This window comes from Dendrobates tinctorius, unplaced genomic scaffold (assembly GCF_039654945.1).
Source record: "Dendrobates tinctorius isolate UK_male_01 unplaced genomic scaffold, ASM3965494v1 ptg000075l, whole genome shotgun sequence".
NCBI classification, from domain to species: Eukaryota; Metazoa; Chordata; class Amphibia; order Anura; family Dendrobatidae; genus Dendrobates; species Dendrobates tinctorius.
The window spans coordinates 44,032,947-44,051,970 of record NW_027361743.1 but is presented as its reverse complement, the minus strand read 5'-3'; the positions used below and the strand labels follow the sequence as shown (position 1 = coordinate 44,051,970).

Sequence of the window (19,024 nt, the reverse complement as noted above, 5' to 3'; positions counted from 1 at the left end):
AATGGACAGGTCTGTTGGGGGGGGTTAAGTGACATGGGGTAACTGTGATGAATTCAGTTTTGTCCTTGTTAAGTTTCAGAAATCGAGCAGAGAAGAATGATTAAATAGATTAGATATTAGAAAAAACGTTTAGACAGTGAGGGGTGAACAAAGCAGCCACGAGAGCTTGTGAAATCTACCATTCTATGATTCTAGGGGCTACATTCTTAGCTGCCAAAAGGGGAAATAGACCAATTCTGCTCATTACCCACCCCTAGCAGTACTCATGTGAAGCAAGAAATAATGGGTACTTTTTATGCTATAGGCATTTCAAGTTACCTTTAAACACCAATGCCCTGCCATTTTAGTGGAAAAATGGATTCCTGGGATAACCCCTATAACCATAAATCCAAAAAGTGAATAATTATTGTCTTCAGAAGATTACCGTATATCACAAGGGATAGTACATGTACAATGCCTGTCTGGAGGAAAAACAAAAGTCTGAGAATTTTCTCTTAGGACCAGGCTATACTACTGCTTTGGTTTTCAAAATATTAACCCCTTTCTGTCATGTGACGTACTATCCCGTCCATGTGCCCTGGGACTTAATTCCCAGGGACGGGATAGTACGTCACGTGGTGAGCGCCGCTGATCGCGGCCGGGTGTCAGCTGATTATCACAGCTGTCACCCGGCACAATGTGTCAGGGGCGGTCATGGACCGCCCCCGACACGTTAGCCCCTTGTACACCGCGATCAAACACGATCGCGGTGTACCGGGGGTTAAAGGGAAGCATCGGTGCTTCCCTGAGCCCCCCACGGCAGCGCAATGTGCAGCGCTGCTGCGGGGGGCTCCTTTCCTCCAGGCCCCCGAATCCAAGATGGCGGTGGGGACCTTCGGGGGCCTGCAGGGAGCTTGCTTCCTCATGCCTGCAAAGCGCAGGCAAGGAGGAAGCCTTGTGCAGTGCCTGTGACAGATTGCTGATCTGTCACAGTGATCTGTGATGTGAAAGATCAGCGATCTGTCACATGACAGTGATGTACCCCCTGGGACAATGTAATAAAGTTAAAAAAAAGTGTAAAAATAATTTTAAAAAAATCGCTAAATAAATTTAAAAAAAAAAAATATTCCCTAATAAATTCATTTTTTGGAAATAAAAAAAAAACAATAAAAGCACACATATTTGGTATCGCCGCGTCCGTAACGACCCACCCTATAAAACTGTCCCATTAGTTAACCCCTTTAGCGAACTCCTTGAAAAATAAAAAACGAAGCAAAAAATAATGATTTCTTATCATACCGCCGAAAAGTGCAATAACGCGCGATCAAAAAGACGCATATAAATATCCATGGTACCACTGAAAACGTCATCTTGTCCCGCAAAAAATGAGCCACCATACAGCATCATCAGCGAAAAAGTAAAAAAGTTATAGCTCGCAGAATAAAGCGATGCAAAAATAATTATTTTTTATATAAAATTGTTTTCATTGCATAAAAGCGCCAAAACAATAAAAAATGACCTAAATGAGGTATCGCTGTAACCATACTGACCCGAAGAATAAAAGCGCTTTATCAATTTTACCGCAGGCAGAACAGTGTAAACGCACCCCCCAAAAGAAATTTATGAAACGCTGGTTTTTGTTCATTCTGCGTCCCAAAAATCGGAATAAAAAGCGATCAAAAGATGTCACATGCCCGAAAATGGTACCAATAAAAACGTCAACTCGTCCCGCAAAAAATAAGACCTCACATGACTCTGTGCGTCAAAATATGGAAAAATTATAGCTCTCAATATGTGGTGATGCAAAAACTATTTTTACAATAAAAAGCGTCTTTTAGCGTGCGACAGCCGCCAAACATAAAAACCACCATAAATAGTAAATCAAACCCCCCGTTATCACCCCCTTAGTTAGGGAAAATAATAAAATTAAAAGAAAATATTTATTTCCATTTTCCCATTAGGGTTAGGGCTAGGGCTTGGGTTAGGGCTAGAGTTAGGGCTGAGATTAGGGTTAGGGGTGTGTTGGGGTTAGGGATGGAGCTATAATTGGGGGGTTTCCACTGTTTGGGCACATCAGGTGCTCTCCAAATGCAACATGGCATCTGATCTCAATTCCAGCCAATTCTGAGTTGAAAAAGTCAAATGGTGCTCCTTCCCTTCCAAGCTCTGCCATGCGCCCAAACAGTGTTTTACCCCCACATATAGGGTATCAGCCTACTCAGGACAAATTGCAAAACAACTTTTGGGGTCCAATTTCTCCTGTTACCCTTAGGAAAATAAAAAATTGGGCGCAAAATATCATTTTTGTGGAAAAAAATGATTTTTTTATTTTCACGTTATAAACTTCTGTGAAGCACTTGGGGGTTCAAAGTGCTCACCACACATCTAGATAAGTTCCGTGGGGGGTCTAGTTTCCAAAATGGGGTCAATTGTGGGGAGTTTCAATAGTTTAGGTACATCAGGGGCTCTCCAAACGCACATGACACCCGCAGACCATTCCATCAAAGTCTGCATTCCAAAACGACACTACTTCCCTTCCGAGCCCCGACGTGTGCCCATACAGTAGTTTTCTCCCACATATGGGGTATCAGCGTACTCAGGACAAATTGTACAACAAATTTTGGGGTCCAATTTCTCCTGTTACCCTTGGGAAAATAAAAAAATTGGGGACTAAATGATCATGTTTGTGGAAAAAATACGATTTTTTTATTTTCATCCCCGGGCATTATAAACTTCTGTGAAGCCTTTGGGGGTTCAAAGTGCTCACCACACATCTAGATAAGTTCCTTTGGGGGTCTAGTTTCCAAAATGGTGTCATATGTGGGGGGTTTCCACTGTTTTGGTACATCAGGGGTTTTCCAATCGCGACATGGTGTCCGATCTCAATTCCAGCCAAAAAAGTCAAATGGCGCTACTTCCCTTCTGAGCTCTGCCATGCGCCCAAATAGTCGTTTACACCGACATATGGGGTATCAGCGTACTCAGGACAAATTGCACAATAACTTTTAGGGTCCTGTTACCCTTGGGAAAATAAAAATCGGGGGTGAAAAGATCCTTTTTGTGGAAAAAATATGATTTTTTAATTGTACCGCTGTACGTTATAAACTTCTGTGAAGCCCTTGGGGGTTCAAAGTTCTCACCACATATCTGGACAAGTTCCTTGGGGGGTCTAGTTTCAAAAATGGGGTCACTTGTGGGGGGGTTTCCACTGTTTAGGTACATCAGGGGCTCTCCAAACGTGACATGGCATCCGATCTGAATTCCAGCCAATTTTGTATTGAAAAAGTCAAACGGCGCTCCTTCCCTTCTGAGCTCTGCCATGCGCCGAAACAGTGGTTCCCCCCCACATATCAGGTATCAGCGTACTCAGGACAAACTGCACAATAACTTTTGCAGTCCAATTTCTCCTGTTACTCTTGGTAAAAAAAAAAAATGGAACCTGAATTATTTTTTTGTGAAAAAAAGTTAAATGTTCATTTTTTTTTTTAAATATTCAAAAAATTCCTGTGAAGCACCTGAAGGGTTAATAAACTTCTTGAATGTGGTTTTTAGCACCTTAAGGGATGCAGTTTTTAGAATGGTGTCACTTTTGGGTATTTTCTATCATATAGACCCCTCAAAGTGGCTTCAAATGTGATGTGGTCCGTAAAAATAAAATGGTGTTGCAAAAATGAGAAATCGTTGGTCAACTTTTAACCCTTATAACTTCCTAACAAAAAAAAATTTTGGTTCCAAAATTGTGCTGATGTAAAGTAAACATGTGGGAAATGTTACTTATTAAGTTTTTTGTGTGCCGTATCTCTGTGATTTAAGGGCATAAAAATTCAAAGTTGGAAAATTGCGAAATTTTCAAAATTTTCAGAATCACTGGGATAGAATCATAGAATCATAGAATCATAGAATGGTAGAGTTGGAAGGGACCTCCTGGGCCATCTGGTCCAACCCCCTGCTCAAAGCAGGATTCGCTAAATCATCCCAGTCAGATGTCTGTCCAGCCTCTGTTTGAAGACTTCCATTGAAGGAGAACTCACCACTTCTCGTGGCAGCTTGTTCCACACATTGATTACTCTAACTGTCAAAAAGTTTTTTCTAATATCTAATCTGTGTTTCCTCCCATTCAGTTTCATCCCATTGCTTCTAGTCTTTCCTTGTGCAAATGAGAATAAAGTTGATCCTTCTACAATGTGACAGCCCTTTAGATATTTGTAGACAGCTATTAAGTCTCCTCTCAGTCTTCTCTTTTGCAAACTAAACATTCCCAAATCCTGCAACCTTTCCTCATAAGACAGGGTTTGCAGACCGGTCACCATTCTGGTCGCTCTTTTCTGAACCTGCTCCAGTTTGTTGATGTCTTTTTTAAAATGTGGTGCCCAAAACTGGACACAATATTCCAGATGAGGTCTGACCAAAGAGGAGTAGAGGGAAATAATGACTTCACGTGATCTAGACTGTATGCTTCTGTTAATACATCCTAGAATTGCATTTGCCTTTTTTGCTGCTGCATCACACTGTTGACTCATATTCAGTCTGTGATCTATTAGTATACCCAAGTCTTTTTCACATGTGCTGTCACTTAGCCCTATTCCTCCCATTCTATATATGCTTTTTTCATTTGTATTGCTCAGATGTAGTACTTTGCATTTCTCCCTGTTAAAAACCATTCTGTTAGTTGCTGCCCACTTCTCCAGTTTATTTATATCTTTTTGAATCCTCTCTCTCTCTTCTCTAGTATTAGCTATCCCTCCTAGCTTTGTGTCATCAGCAAATTTAATCAGTTTACCCTCAATTCCTTCATCTAAATCGTTGATAAAGATGTTGAACAATACAGGGCCCAGGACAGAGCCCTGTGGTACCCCACTTGAGACATTCTTCCAACTGGATGTACAGCCATTTACGACCACTCTTTGGGTCCGATCACTAAGCCAGTTATGAATCCACCTAACAGTTGCCTTGTCCATCCCATACTTAGTCATTTTTTCAATAAGGATTGTATGAGAGACTTTGTCAAATGCTTTGCTGAAGTCAAGATATACTATATCTACAGCATTTCCTTGATCCACCCAATCAGTGATACCGTCATAGAAGGAAATTAAGTTAGTCTGACATGACTTATTAGCTACAAACCCATGCTGACTCTGTTTAATCACTTCATTCTTATCCAGGCATTGACATACATGTTGTTTAATAATTTGTTCAAAGATCTTTCCTGGTATAGAAGTCAGACTCACCGGCCTATAGTTGCCTGGGTCCACCTTCTTCCCCTTTTTGAAGATAGGAACAACATTTGCTCTTCTCCAGTCTTCTGGCACTTCTCCTGTTCTCCAAGAATTTTCAAAGATTATGGAGAGGGGTTCAAAAATTTCTTCTGCTATCTCCTTCAGTACTCTGGGGTGTAATTCATCTGGACCTGGAGACTTGAATTCATTTAGGTTAGCTAAGTGTTTCCTCACTATCTTTCTGTTTATAGATATCCTGGATTCTTCTACTCCCTTAATAGGACAGTGAATAACAGTTGATGTTACATTTCCTTTCTGAGAGAAAACAGATGCAAAATAGGAATTTAAAAGTTCGGCCTTCTCAACATCCTGTCTTACCATTTCATCATTTTCATCCTGTAAAAATCCTATAGCATCTTTGACTTTTCTTTTACTTTTGACATATCCCCAAAATCCTTTATTATTGCTTTTGACATCTCTTGCAAGCCTCAATTCATTTTCAGCTTTAGATAATCTGATTTGTGCCCTGCAGGTTCTGCAGACAGCATTATATTCTTCTTTAGATATGCCTCCCTCTTTCCATTTTATAAACATTTTTTTCTTCCTTTTTAGCATGTGCTTAAGTTCTGTGTTCATCCATCCTGGTTTCCTTAAATGCTTCCTATTCTTCCCTCTTTTCGGAATTGTTAACAACTGTGCTTTGAGAATTTCATTTTTCAAGATTTCCCATCCTTCCTGGACATTTTTGTCTTTAAGGATATCCAGCCATTGGATCCCTCCAATTCTTTTTCTGAATCCCTTAAAATCTGCATTTCTGAAATCTAACCTTGACGTCTGAGTCTTCACAGGTCTTCCGCCTCTAGTTATCCAAAATTCTAAAATAGCATGGTCGCTACCTCCTAGGGTCCCAGCCACTTTTACCTCCTCAACCATTTCCTCCCTGTTTATAAGGATTAGATCCAAGGTAGCAGTTCCCCTTGTTTTCTCCCTTACCTTTTGGAAGATAAAGTTGTCAGCAAGAGAGGATAAGAATTTCCTTGACCTGTTAGTTTTGCCTGAGAGAGATTCCCAACAAATGTCTGGATAGTTGAAATCTCCCATGACAACTATGTCATATTTTTTGGAGAACTTGGCCATTTGATGCATAAAGAGTTCATCCATATCTTCAGCTTGCACAGGCGGCCTGTAGTAAATGCCTACAATGGTGTCCTTTCCATTGTTCTGTCCTTGTATTCTTACCCAAACAGTTTCCACAGAACTCCCAGTCTCTGAAGCTTCAATCTCTGTGCAGATATACGCGTTTCTAACATACAATGCGACACCCCCTCCTCGTTTATCAAGTCTGTTTCTTGCAAATAAGTTGTATCCTTCTAGTCTTGTATTCCAATCATGTGTATTGTCCCACCAAGTTTCAGTGATTCCAATGACATCATATTTCTTTTCCTGTGTTAGTAGTTCCAATTCTCCTTGTTTGTTGCCCATGCTTTGTGCATTAGTATAGAAACATTTTAGTTTGTGATTGGTTTCTCTTTCTCCAATATTTGTATTAATTAGATTCTTTCATCTTTGTTCTTCCTTTCCACTTCTAATAGCAGAGTTCTCAATAGCATTTGTCAGGTGTATGGCTTTTTCTGGCCTTTTGCTTCCCTTCCCATGTTGTTCTAGTTTAAAGCTCTCCTAACAAGTGTAGCAAGGCGACTTCCAAATACATGCTTTCCAGTCTTCGTAAGGTGCACCCCATCTCTAGCAAGTAGTCCATCGTATAAGTAGTTCATTCCGTGATCCAGAAATCCAAATCGTTGCTGACGGCACCATCGACGTAGCCAGTTGTTCACCTGCAGAATCTTATTCCACCTCCTTGCTCCATGGCCATCCACTGGGAGGATGGAAGAGAAGACCACCTGCGCTCCCAGTTCCTTCACTTTCTTGCCCAAGTCTTCAAAGTCTCTGCAGATGGTTTCCAGGTCGTTTCTTGCGGTGTCATTTGTCCCCACATGTAGTAGCAGGAATGGGTAGTCATCTGTAGGTCTGAAGAGTCCTGATATCCTGTCAGACACATCCTTAATCTTCGCACCTGGAAGACAGCACATTTCTCTTGAAGTTATATCCGGTCTGCAGATAGCGGCCTCTGTTCCTCTCAACAGGGAATCCCCCATGACCACCACTCTCCGTTTCTTCTTCACAACATTTTTCTTTCTCCATCCAGGAGGACTCTGAAGGCGTACAAGGTTGCTGTTTGTTGGCAAAGTCTTATCCTGATGTATTTCTTCATCGTTTTCCTGCGTGAGAGCCTGGTACTGGTTTCTGAGCAGTATGGGTGCTGACTGCCTCCTGATCCTCCTGCTTCTCTGGGTCACATGTCTCCATTCCTCTGTTTCTTCAGGTGCACTTCGAATTTCTTCTCTTTCTGTAACATGAAGAGATAATTCTACTCTGTCCAAGAACTCTTCACCTTCCTTAATGATCTTCAACGTAGCTAACCTCTCTTCGAGATTTTGCAACTTTTCCTCCAACAGGGACACAAGCTTGCATTTGTGGCATGTGAACATTGGCTTCTCAACAGGTAAATCTGTGAACATGTAGCAAGAAATGCAGCTCACCAGATGGCTCCTGGCCTCTTCCATCTTGAGATTTCTTAAAAACAATGAAAGATGAGCGCGGTTTTTCCGATTTCCTCTTTTCAGCTGCAACGGCCAAAACCCAGTGATCGTTGAGCTCGTGGAGACTCTTCACTTATCCCAGAAGGCACTGGGAATATGCAAATGATCTCCTCAAGACTCTTCCCCTGGTAGATCCATGGGATCCATGGAAGCGTTCCAGAGTTATGACCTCATAAAGGGACAGTGGTCAAAATTGTAAAAATTGGCCCGGTCATGAACGTGCAAACCACCCTTGGGGGTTAAGGGGTTAACCCCTTAGTGACGGGGCCAATTTTTTAAATTCTGACCAATGTCACTTTATGTGGTGATAACTCTGGAACGCTTCAAGAAATCCCATTAATTTTGAGACTGTTTTTTCGTGGCACATTATAATTTATGATAATGGTAAATTTAGGTTGATATGTTTTGTGTTCATTTATAAAAAATATCAGAAACTTGAAAAAAATGTAAAAATAAATGCAATTTTCAAACTTTGAATGATTATCCCTTTAATCTAGATAGTCATACTACACAAAAACATTAATAAATAACATTTCCCACATGTCTGCTTTACATCAGCACCATTTTTAAAACGCTATTTTATTTTGTTAGCCTTTTAGGAGGTTTAAAAATGTAGCAGCAATTTTTCATTTTTTCAAGGAAAGTTACAATATTTATTATTTGAGGGACCTATCCCGATTTGAAGTGACTTTGAGGGTCCTATATATTGGAAAACCCAAAAAAGTCATATCATTTTAAAAACAGCACCCCTCCACATATTGAAAACTTCTGTCAGGTACTTTATTAACCCTTCAAGTGATTTTCAAGAATTAATGCAAAGTGGTATAGCCGGAATGAAAAAGTGTTTGTGTACCACCTAAATGTCGCTAACTTCTGAACTGACCGCTATAGCCGGGAGACTCTAAGGCCGCTATTTGGCCATGACTTGCTATGGAAAACATCAGGACCACACAATCATGATCTCGGTGTGCCAATTAGATTAAAACGGAAGCCCCCACAATCTATTAACCATTTATTTGATGTAGTCACTTTTGACAGCAGCAACTAAGGGGTTACACAGATATGGACGGTGCCAACACTGATCGTTTGTGATACAGCAAGTTGTAAGCTATAGTGTACAGCCGACAGCTGCTGGATTGTCCCCTGTATGGGGATGATATTCCCTTATATCTCAGGTCAGTAAAAAGACGTATTGGCGGTCATTAAGGGGTATGCTACTGTTTCTATTCATATAGTGGAATATTTTTGGATGCAGACCTGATCTTTGTGCCAGCGTTTCACACGATTCTTAGGCTATGTGCCCACGGTAGCGTTTCTAAACATTCAGGAAACTGATCCCCTTCCCAGAAAACGCGCGTTTTATTTCCGCGCGTTTCTTGTGCGTTTTTGACGCATTTTTTTCCGCACGTTTTCTGGGAACATTGGGAAAGGCTAAAAACACTTAACAATGCGGAAATTAATGTGCATGCTGCGTTTTTAGCCGCTAAGCAATTCCTGAGCATTTAAAAACGCATGCATTGGCACAAAAAGCCAAAAACGCATGCAATTTAATGTGAAGCTTCTTTTAAGCGTTTCTGCAGCGTCTGAGCCGGCACAAACGCTGCGGAAACGCTTAAAAACGCAACGTGGGCACACAGCCTAAGTCTAATATACAGAAAAAAAGTGTATAAAAAAAAACCAAGCAGATACTGTATTAATCAGTGGAAAGGTTTAGTGTCTCATTAAGGCAGAGGGGAGAGCGGGATTACGGTGTCATTGCGGATCCTTCTTTTCTTGTTCCTCTCTCACTCTGGTTTCATTTTTTTTCACTATTGCTTTTACACCTAAATAGTCAATAGTAAGGGCAGTGACCCCAACATTGATTGCAGAATTGACTGCATCATCAGTGGCTTGACCTGCATCTTTTCCATACCTACAAAAAAAAAAAGTAAATTAGGTTATTTCTCAATGAAACTGTTAATGATTAAATTGGTAGAATTTGTATATCTGTGTAATTAATGTGCCAGTACGAGTTCTCCAGCTAGTATACATAACCCATGTGCTACAGGCTCAGGCCATATAGATAGTAAAATGTCACCATATTATGGAGGCATCACTCCACTTTACTTGATATTTGAGAAAAGGTCTAATCCGAGAATGATCAGCAAAAGGAAAAAGGGGGCAGGATTTTTTTTCCCTTCTTACTGCGCTTCCTAGCAAAATAATTGTACATTTGTGAAAAGATAATTGAACATTGATAGGACGCAGCATTGTTAAAAAAAATGTACTTGCTGTCAAAAATTACATGGAATTAACAGAATGTAGAAGGTTGTTCCTAAGACGGCAAGTTCTCACCTATCCGAGGAATGATGGATAATCCGATGATCACTAGGGGTCAGTCTACAGGAGCACCCTGTAATCATGAGATTGGGACCTTAGACTATGAGAATTGGACTCAACAGAGTATAGACCTCTATTCTCAGCACTGCCACAGCAGTTTATTCATCAGTGATTCTTAGCCTAGACAGTCGCATCTTGGCACTGTCTATGTTGAAAACTATTTATCCCCAGACATGGATTATGGTGTGGGACAGAATGACGGACAGGTGATGGATATGTTTTTTTTTTTATTACAGGAGATGATGGTTTCAATGAAATGGCCATTAGAGGAGTATAACTGTATTTGCCATTTTAAATAAAGAGGGAAAAGTATGTTTTGCTTTTATTTCAAATAAAAGACTATACATGCTGTGCGTTTATTTACAATACAACTAAAGGATTAGTAATGGAGAGGCGTCTTATAGAGGCATCTGATAGATGTGCCTTATCTGGGTGGCATCATTTTGGCTCATCATACTAAAGCATTAACCCCTTCCTGCTCAATTATATACTATTGCATCATAGAGCAGAAACTTACCATTTTTGTTTCTGCCCCTTCAACAAAAAAAACCCCACATAAGTATTCAGACCTACTTATAGTTGACCGTATGCACAGTCTCGGAGGCCACACTCTTGGTGACGTTCTTTGCGGCGTACTCTAACCCCTGCCAAACCGTTGCAAATCCTTTAAATAAAGCATAAAAAATGTAACTGTGGGAGGTGGATCAACAAAACCACAAATAATATCTTTATAGCCATGAACATACCTTGTACTCCACTTGTTGCTACCACCATAGCGCCATCCAATGGAGATTTACCATCCTTGTCTTTCTTCAGTGATTCAGGGAGCAGTTTGCTGCCATATTTCTTCACGTGTGGCCCCAGCTCTCTCCCAACACAACTTGCAACAGCACAGACTCCATCCACTAGGACAAAGAAACCCCCATCAGTCTTGGATATTTAGCAAAAAAATCTAAGGTAAAGCAGATGTGGCGCCCCTGAGGAGTAAAAGAGAACAGAGGACGCGGGTGAGAAGAGAACCCTTCCTAGAAGTTCTAAGCGCAAGGCCGGGGCCCGTTCCCCGAGGTTGTACGGATACTAATGGTCCTGCAGCAGACAACGGAGGAATAGAAGTAGTGACCACTTTATTCCCACACAAGACTTGGGGGCACAACAGCAACTGGATAGTGAGCCGGGACTTAGTAGCAAGGAGTCCCCGAAGCAGGCTACAGCTGTCTGCCGTACAAGTAGAGTTCATAGGAACATCAGACAGGAGGAACTCCAGTGTAACTCAGTACTAGGAGTACTTCATCTAAAGGCGCTATAAGAGGAGACGTTCAGAAAGGCACAAGTTGGCGGAGTGTTGGAAAAGAGTATTCCATCTGGCCTGGGGGGTTGACTGAGTCCCAGACCCAGAGGACACGGCACAGAAGCAGACACCTGTTTGTGCAACAGACTGTGAGTAAAGCTTTGGAACTACGTGCCCTGGTGTCCTCCACTTATTCCAGCGTCGACCTGCCCGGCACCGCTACATCCCCTGCGCCTGACACTACACCACCTAAGTCACCATATCTACTCTGCCCTGGGTCAACAGCCCTGCCTGTGGAGGGCTATACCATCACTGCTGCACCACACCGTCTGTCCCAGAGGATCTGTCTGCAGCGTCGGCCTAAAGCCCCCGTTACACACTGCGATATCGCTAGCAATATCACTGTAAAGTCACCGATTTTGTGACGTTGCAGCGATATTGCTAGCGATATCGCTGCTTGTGATACCTCCGACCGGCTCCCCCGCTGGTTATCGCTGATCGCGCAAGAAGCTCCTGGACCATTCCTCGTCGGCCACTTCCTGCGGCGCTTCCTGTGGCGCCGACGAGCGACGCGTGGAGCCGGGCGGGAGGACGCAGGATCGCCGCGTCTGACAGGTAAGAAGCGATCCCCGTCCCCTGCGATGTCGCTGGTGAGATCTGCCTGTGTGGCAGCTCACTAGCGACCACCTAGCGATGCACCAGCGATCCTGACCGCGTCATATCGCTGGTCGGGATCGCTGGTGCATCGCTAGGTGTAACGGTACCCTAACATCTACATTACCGAACACCACAGGTGGCGTCACGACTTATTCATTCACACTGAACATTTACCATGGGCGCCCAGGGCCACGGGCCAGGTCACAGCTACCGTGACAACTCCCGTTGAGGTCCACCGGGCTCGGTACCGAGTACCCCACAGCCCTGAGTGTGAGGGCGTCCCACAGACATGACTTGTTACGAAGTAAACATTCATCTATCAAAAAAAAAAAATACCCATAACACCATTACCTAGGATCCATTTATCATCAAAGGTCAGGGGCCTAACTATAGTGGGTGCAGGGGTTGCAGTTCATCGTGTCCCTGGAGCCTAGGGAAGGCAGGCGGACAAAATGGTCTGTTTGGTCCTTTTCAATAATCAATACTAGTAAAGAGATTCTTTGAGAATGTGATAAATATGGCCACCACCACAAATTTCAAGCTGCAACCCGGTGGCTATAACCTGAAGAAACACCACCTGAGAGGTGGACTATCAGAATAGTTGCATTGTAAGCAAAAACATCTGATCTGTCCCCTAAGGGCTGTAACATGAGAAAAGAAAAACTTCTCCTAGACTGATCACATTTGGGTTTTTCCTCTGGCTTTCTCGTGCCCTTTTCTCATTTGTAAACCCATTCTGCTGAGTCAGTCTGACAGCTTTACAGCAGGGCACAGAGACTGACTGAGCACGCAGTCAGACTGAAAGTGGAAAACAAAAATAAAAATCACCCCCCCCAGTGTGCCAAGTTAGCTGAGGGAGGGTGGGGTTGTTTCTCCTGTTATAGCTCTGCTCTGCTCTGCAGCTTAGCGAGCAAAGTAGGTCAGTTTGTTCATGATGCTGCTTCTCTGACACTAGGGACAGGCAGCATTTGCAGCTTGATATTTGTGACGGTGGCCATTTTTGTCACATTCTTGGAGAACCCCTTTAAAAAGACCTGTTCTTGTAGATTTTGCATTGTGGCACACAAGCTTCAAGTTACGTAATTGACAAGGCTTTACCCCTACTATTCAATTCAAATAACTTTTAAAAGGAAAGCATACTTTATATCTTTACCTAGGAAGTGACTGACTTTAACTGCTCCTCCAGTGGCTTGCTTGGCTATGTTAAGCCCTTTGGCCACTGTGGGATTGATCTCCATAGGTTTATCCCCGGGCTGTATGTGCTCTCTTAATTTGGTAGCACCTTTGTGAATGTTTTTTTCAGTCAATTCTGCTCCTTTAACGAGACCCAAACTCAGCCAAGAAGCTCCTAGTAACGAAAATAAAATAATAAAAAGACAGTAAACCATAAAATTGTTCTGACAAGTCTGCATACCAGCAGTACAGAAATATATGGTTATATACAACAAAAAGTTTGCAATTTCGCATTTCTACACTTGGGGTTTCTAAATCCAGAATCATGTTTTAGACACATGACCGATACTGCTTTAATTTTAAGTGATTTTTGCAATGTAGAACAGCAAAGATGGAGTGCAAATTGTACTAGAGTATGCCTTTTTTGATGGCTCTTGAGAGGAACAACAACGTCTAATAAAATACATTGTATGGTCATCAAATGAGTATAGACGTCTCCATTATGGTCAGCAAACTGCCTCCAAATCGGAGATCCAATCAGTACAAAACATTCACAGCATCAATGCTCAGCTTCTTTAATTTACTGGCACACCATCAATATACAGGGAATAAAATACAAGTATAAGGTTTCGACCCCTTGATCCCTTACGACAGCTGGGGCTTGGAGTGAACATTTGGGATTGAGGACACCCCATTTTTCATGAGCATACATTGGGAGTTGGTGCTGACATGTGCATAATTAAAGGGGGTTTCAGGATTGAACATACATTTCTGAAGTCACCATATGTGACTGCTGAATATCGACACTGTTCAATATCCACACTGTCAGGATTCCCCGCTTTTGTCAGCTTGAGCTGTCATCACTAGTGTTGAGCATTCCGATACCGCAAGTATCGGGTATCGGCCGATACTTGCTGTATCGGAATTCCGATACCGACTTCCGATATTTTTTCAATATCGGAATTCGGCATCGGAATCGGAAGTTCAGTTGATTGACGGCCTGACGTCATCATGATGCGCGGTGTGTGCGCATCATGATGCGCCGTCATTTCGGGCCTTCCGGGGGTCTCTGCCGGCCTGCCGGGGGGCTGTGCCGGCCTGCCGGGGGGCTGTGTGGACTGCCCGGGGTCTGTACCGGCCTGCCGGGGGGCTGTGCCGGCCTGCCGGTGGTCTGTGCACCCTGTGGGGGTCTGTACCGGCCTGCCGGGGGGCTGTGCCGGCCTGCCGGGGGGCTGTGCTGATGTCCGGGGGTCTGTGCAAGCATCGTCCGATGGGACTACAAGTCCCATCGGGCGATGCCTGCTACCATGACAGTGATTGACACATTAGCCAATGATGGGACAGTAGTAGTCCCATCATCCGGCTAATGTGTTAAATGTTAAAAAAAAAAAAAAAAAAAATACTACATACATACTACATGCATGCTACATACATACTACATGCTACATACATACTACATATATACTACATACATACTACATACATGCTACATACATACTACATGCATGCTACATACATACTACATGCTACATACATACTACATGCATGCTACATACATACTACATATATACTACATACATACTACATACATACTGCATGCTACATACATACTACATACATACTACATACATACTACATATATACTACATGCATGCTACATACATACTACATACTACATATATACTACATACATACTACATACATGCTACATACATACTGCATGCTACATACATACTACATACATACTACATACATACTACATGCATGCTACATACATACTACATGCATGCTACATACATACTACATGCTACATACATACCACATACATACTACATACATGCTACATATATACTACATGCATGCTACATACATACTACATATATACTACATGCATGCTACATACATACTACATGCTACATGCATGCTACATACATACTACATGCTACATGCATGCTACATACATACTACATACATACTACATGCTACATACATACCACATATATACTACATACATACAATACATTCATACAATACATACATAGACATACAGTACATATAACATAGAGTAACATACTTACCAATACTTGTCACATTGTTCCCCGAAGCCATTGTCGTTTCCGGAATAAATATTAACATAACAAACCACAAAAATACTCACCCACGATCCGAAGCAGTCCACGAGTGTGTCCCACGACGATCTTGGGTAGAGAACTGCAGCATCAGATGATGCTGCCGTTCTCTACGGGCTGCAGGAATCCAATGACGGAAGGTAGGTATCCTTCCGCACTGTATTCCTCCGCCACTTAAAAAAAAAAAGTCCCTAGTCTCACTTTATGCCATTGCTGCGTGGGAATTTCCCACACAGCAATGGCATAAAGTGAGACTAGGGACTTTTTTTTTTTTTAAGTGGCGGAGGAATACAGTGCGGAAGGATACCTACCTTCCGTCATTGGATTCCTGCAGCCCGTAGAGAACGGCAGCAACAGCTGATGCTGCAGTTCTCTACCCAAGATCGTCGTGGGACACACTCGTGGACTGCTTCGGATCGTGGGTGAGTATTTTTGTGGTTTGTTATGTTAATATTTATTCCGGAAAAGACAATGGCTTCGGGGAACAATGTGACAAGTATTGGTAAGTATGTTACTCTATGTTATATGTACTGTATGTCTATGTATGTATTGTATGAATGTATTGTATGTATGTAGTATATATGTGGTATGTATGTAGCATGTAGTATGTATGTAGTATGTATGTAGTATGTATGTAGCATGCATGTAGCATGCAGTATGTATGTAGCATGCATGTAGTATATATGTAGTATGTATGTGGTATGTATGTAGCATGTAGTATGTATGTAGCATGCATGTAGTATGTATGTAGCATGCATGTAGTATATATGTAGTATGTATGTAGCATGTAGTATGTAGCATGCATGTAGTATATATGTAGTATGTATGTAGCATGTAGTATGTATGTAGCATGCATGTAGTATATATGTAGTATGTATGTAGCATGTAGTATGTATGTAGCATGCATGTAGTATGTATGTAGCATGCATGTAGTATGTATATGGTATGTATGTAGCATGTAGTATGTATGTAGCATGCATGTAGTATATATGTGTTATGTATGTGGTATGTATGTAGCATGCATGTAGCATGCATGTAGTATGTATGTAGTATGTATGTAGTATATATGTAGTATGTATGTAGCATGTAGTATGTATGTAGCATGCATGTAGCATGCAGTATGTATGTAGCATGCATGTAGTATATATGTAGTATGTATGTAGCATGTAGTATGTAGCATGCATGTAGTATATATGTAGTATGTAGCATGTAGTATGTATGTAGCATGCATGTAGTATATATGTGTTATGTATGTAGCATGCATGTAGTATGTATGTAGTATATATGTGGTATGTATGTAGCATGCAGTATGTATGTAGCATGCATGTAGTATATATGTAGTATGTATGTAGCATGCATGTAGTATATATGTAGTATGTATGTTGCATGTAGTATTTATGTAGTATGAATGTAGCATGTATGTAGTATGTAGTATGAATGTAGCATGTATGTAGTATGTAGTATGAATGTAGCATGTATGTAGTATGCATGTTGTATGTATGTAGCATGTAATTTTTTATTTATTTATTTTTTTTTTTACATTTAACACATTAGCCGGATGATGGGACTACTACTGTCCCATCATTGGCTAATGTGTCAATCACTGTCATGGTAGCAGGCATCGCCCGATGGGACTTGTAGTCCCATCGGACGATGCCTGCACAGACCCCCGGAGCCTGCACAGCCCCCCGGCAGGCCGGCACAGCCCCCCGGCAGGCCGGCACAGCCCCCCGGAGCCTGCACAGCCCCCCGGCAGGCCGGCACAGCCCCCCGGAGCCTGCACAGACCACCGGCAGGCCGGCACAGACCACCGGAGCCTGCACAGACCCCCTGGCAGGCCGGCACAGCCCCCGAAAGGCCCGTACAGACCCCAGAGAGGCTGTACAAGGGCAGGAAAGGGTTTTTCTTATTCCGATACCGGAAGTCCCATAGACTTGAATGGGACTTCCGGTATCGGAATCGGCGATACCGATACTTTTTTTAAAGATCGGCCGATACCATCCGATACGATACTTTGAAGTATCGGACGGTATCGCTCAACTCTAGTCATCACGTGACCCAAGAATGTGACTTGCTTAGTCTTGGTCACGCTCAGACTCACTTTTCATCCGCTTCTCTCAATAAAACTTTGAGAAGAGGAGGGGGAAAGATTGCCAATTGGGACATGATGACCACTTGAGCGTACCATAAGTCTGACATTTATTTTTAGCCTGGAAACCCCTTTAAACCTCCTTCAAAAATATAATTACCATCTATAAAAGTAGTCACCAAGCCGTGGTTCAGACGTCATATGTGCCTGACCACATGACAGTATGTACTAGCTGCAATACAGCAGTCACAATGATAAGATTGCAAATATCAGTGTGTCAAGTTTCACCTTGAACAGGGTTTTACCCTTTCAACTTTTGAAACTAATAAGTCCCATCTGGGATCTAGGGGTCTCAAACTCTATAGGTGACAGTTCCACACTTGGGTACGGTCCTTGTTAGGGCAGGAGCTACTGCACGTGGCCCGACAGGGGATGGAGTTTTTTTCCACATCCCATGCTCCTGCACCGTTCTGAATGGTCCATCTTCATTGCAGTGAGACTGAACCATTTTCCTTTTATATGAGCAGTTATTATTGGGACCATTGTATAGGTCCCTACATTTTATCTATGACACTGTGTGTTTCCTGGTCAGACTACATTTAGTCATATTTTAACGCAAATTTTTTGCTTCATAAGACACACCTGATTATAAGACGCACCCCCAAATTTGGTGAACAAAAAGAGAAAAAATGTTTTTTTATGTTAAATGGAGGTGTGTCCATCTTTCAAATCATATACCATATATGTCCCTCATCCTGGTATCTATATAAACCCATCCTGGCACATTGCCCCCTTGTGCTGGCACATAGCCCCCCATCACTATATGCCCCCCTGCTGGCACTCATATGGCCCCCCACTCTCTATATGCCACCCTGCTGGCACGCACATGGCCCCCCTCTCTCTATATGCCTCCCTGCTGGTACGCAAATGGCCCCCGCGTCCCTATATTCCCCCCTGCTGGCATTAACACGGCCCCCCATCCCTATATTCCCCCCTGCTGTCACACATTGTCCCCCCATCCCTATATCCCCCCCTGCTGGCACACATTGTCCCCGTCCCTATATTCCCCCCTGCTGGCACACATTGTCCCCCGTCCCTATATTCCCCCCTGCTGGCACACATTGTCCCCCCATCCCTATATTCCCCCCTGAGGGCACACATTGTCCCCCCGTCCCTATATTCCCCCCTGCTGGCACACATTGTTCCCCCCGTCCCTATATTCCCCCCTTCTGGCAAACACTCCCCCCGTCCCTATATTCCCCCCTGCTGGCACACATTGTCACCCCGTCCATATATTCCCCCCTGCTGTCACATATGGCCCCCATCCGTATATTTCCCCCCTGCTGGCAAGCACATGATAAAATAATAAACAGTTAACTCACCTTCTGATGATGCCTCCTGCTCTCAGCTCCCCTGTGGCTTTCCTGTGTCTGCTGAGATGCTCCTCCTGCGAG

At 42.8% G+C, this 19,024-nt stretch overlaps 1 protein-coding gene across 2 annotated transcripts in view; it reads right to left on the bottom strand.

Moving 5' to 3' along the window:
- Positions 1 to 8,854: 8,854 nt before the first annotated feature.
- Positions 8,855 to 19,024, bottom strand: part of LOC141096537 (spartin-like) — a 48,040-nt gene continuing 37,870 nt past the window's right edge. For both annotated transcript variants that reach the window (XM_073583229.1, XM_073583228.1), the window contains exons 5-8: positions 13,333 to 13,527; positions 10,981 to 11,139; positions 10,808 to 10,898; positions 8,855 to 9,767 (exon numbers count right to left, since the gene is read on the bottom strand). In XM_073583229.1, the coding sequence (XP_073439330.1) occupies positions 9,608 to 9,767; positions 10,808 to 10,898; positions 10,981 to 11,139; positions 13,333 to 13,527 (605 nt within the window). In that variant the 3' untranslated portion in view covers positions 8,855 to 9,607. The remainder of the gene's footprint in view (positions 9,768 to 10,807; positions 10,899 to 10,980; positions 11,140 to 13,332; positions 13,528 to 19,024) is intronic.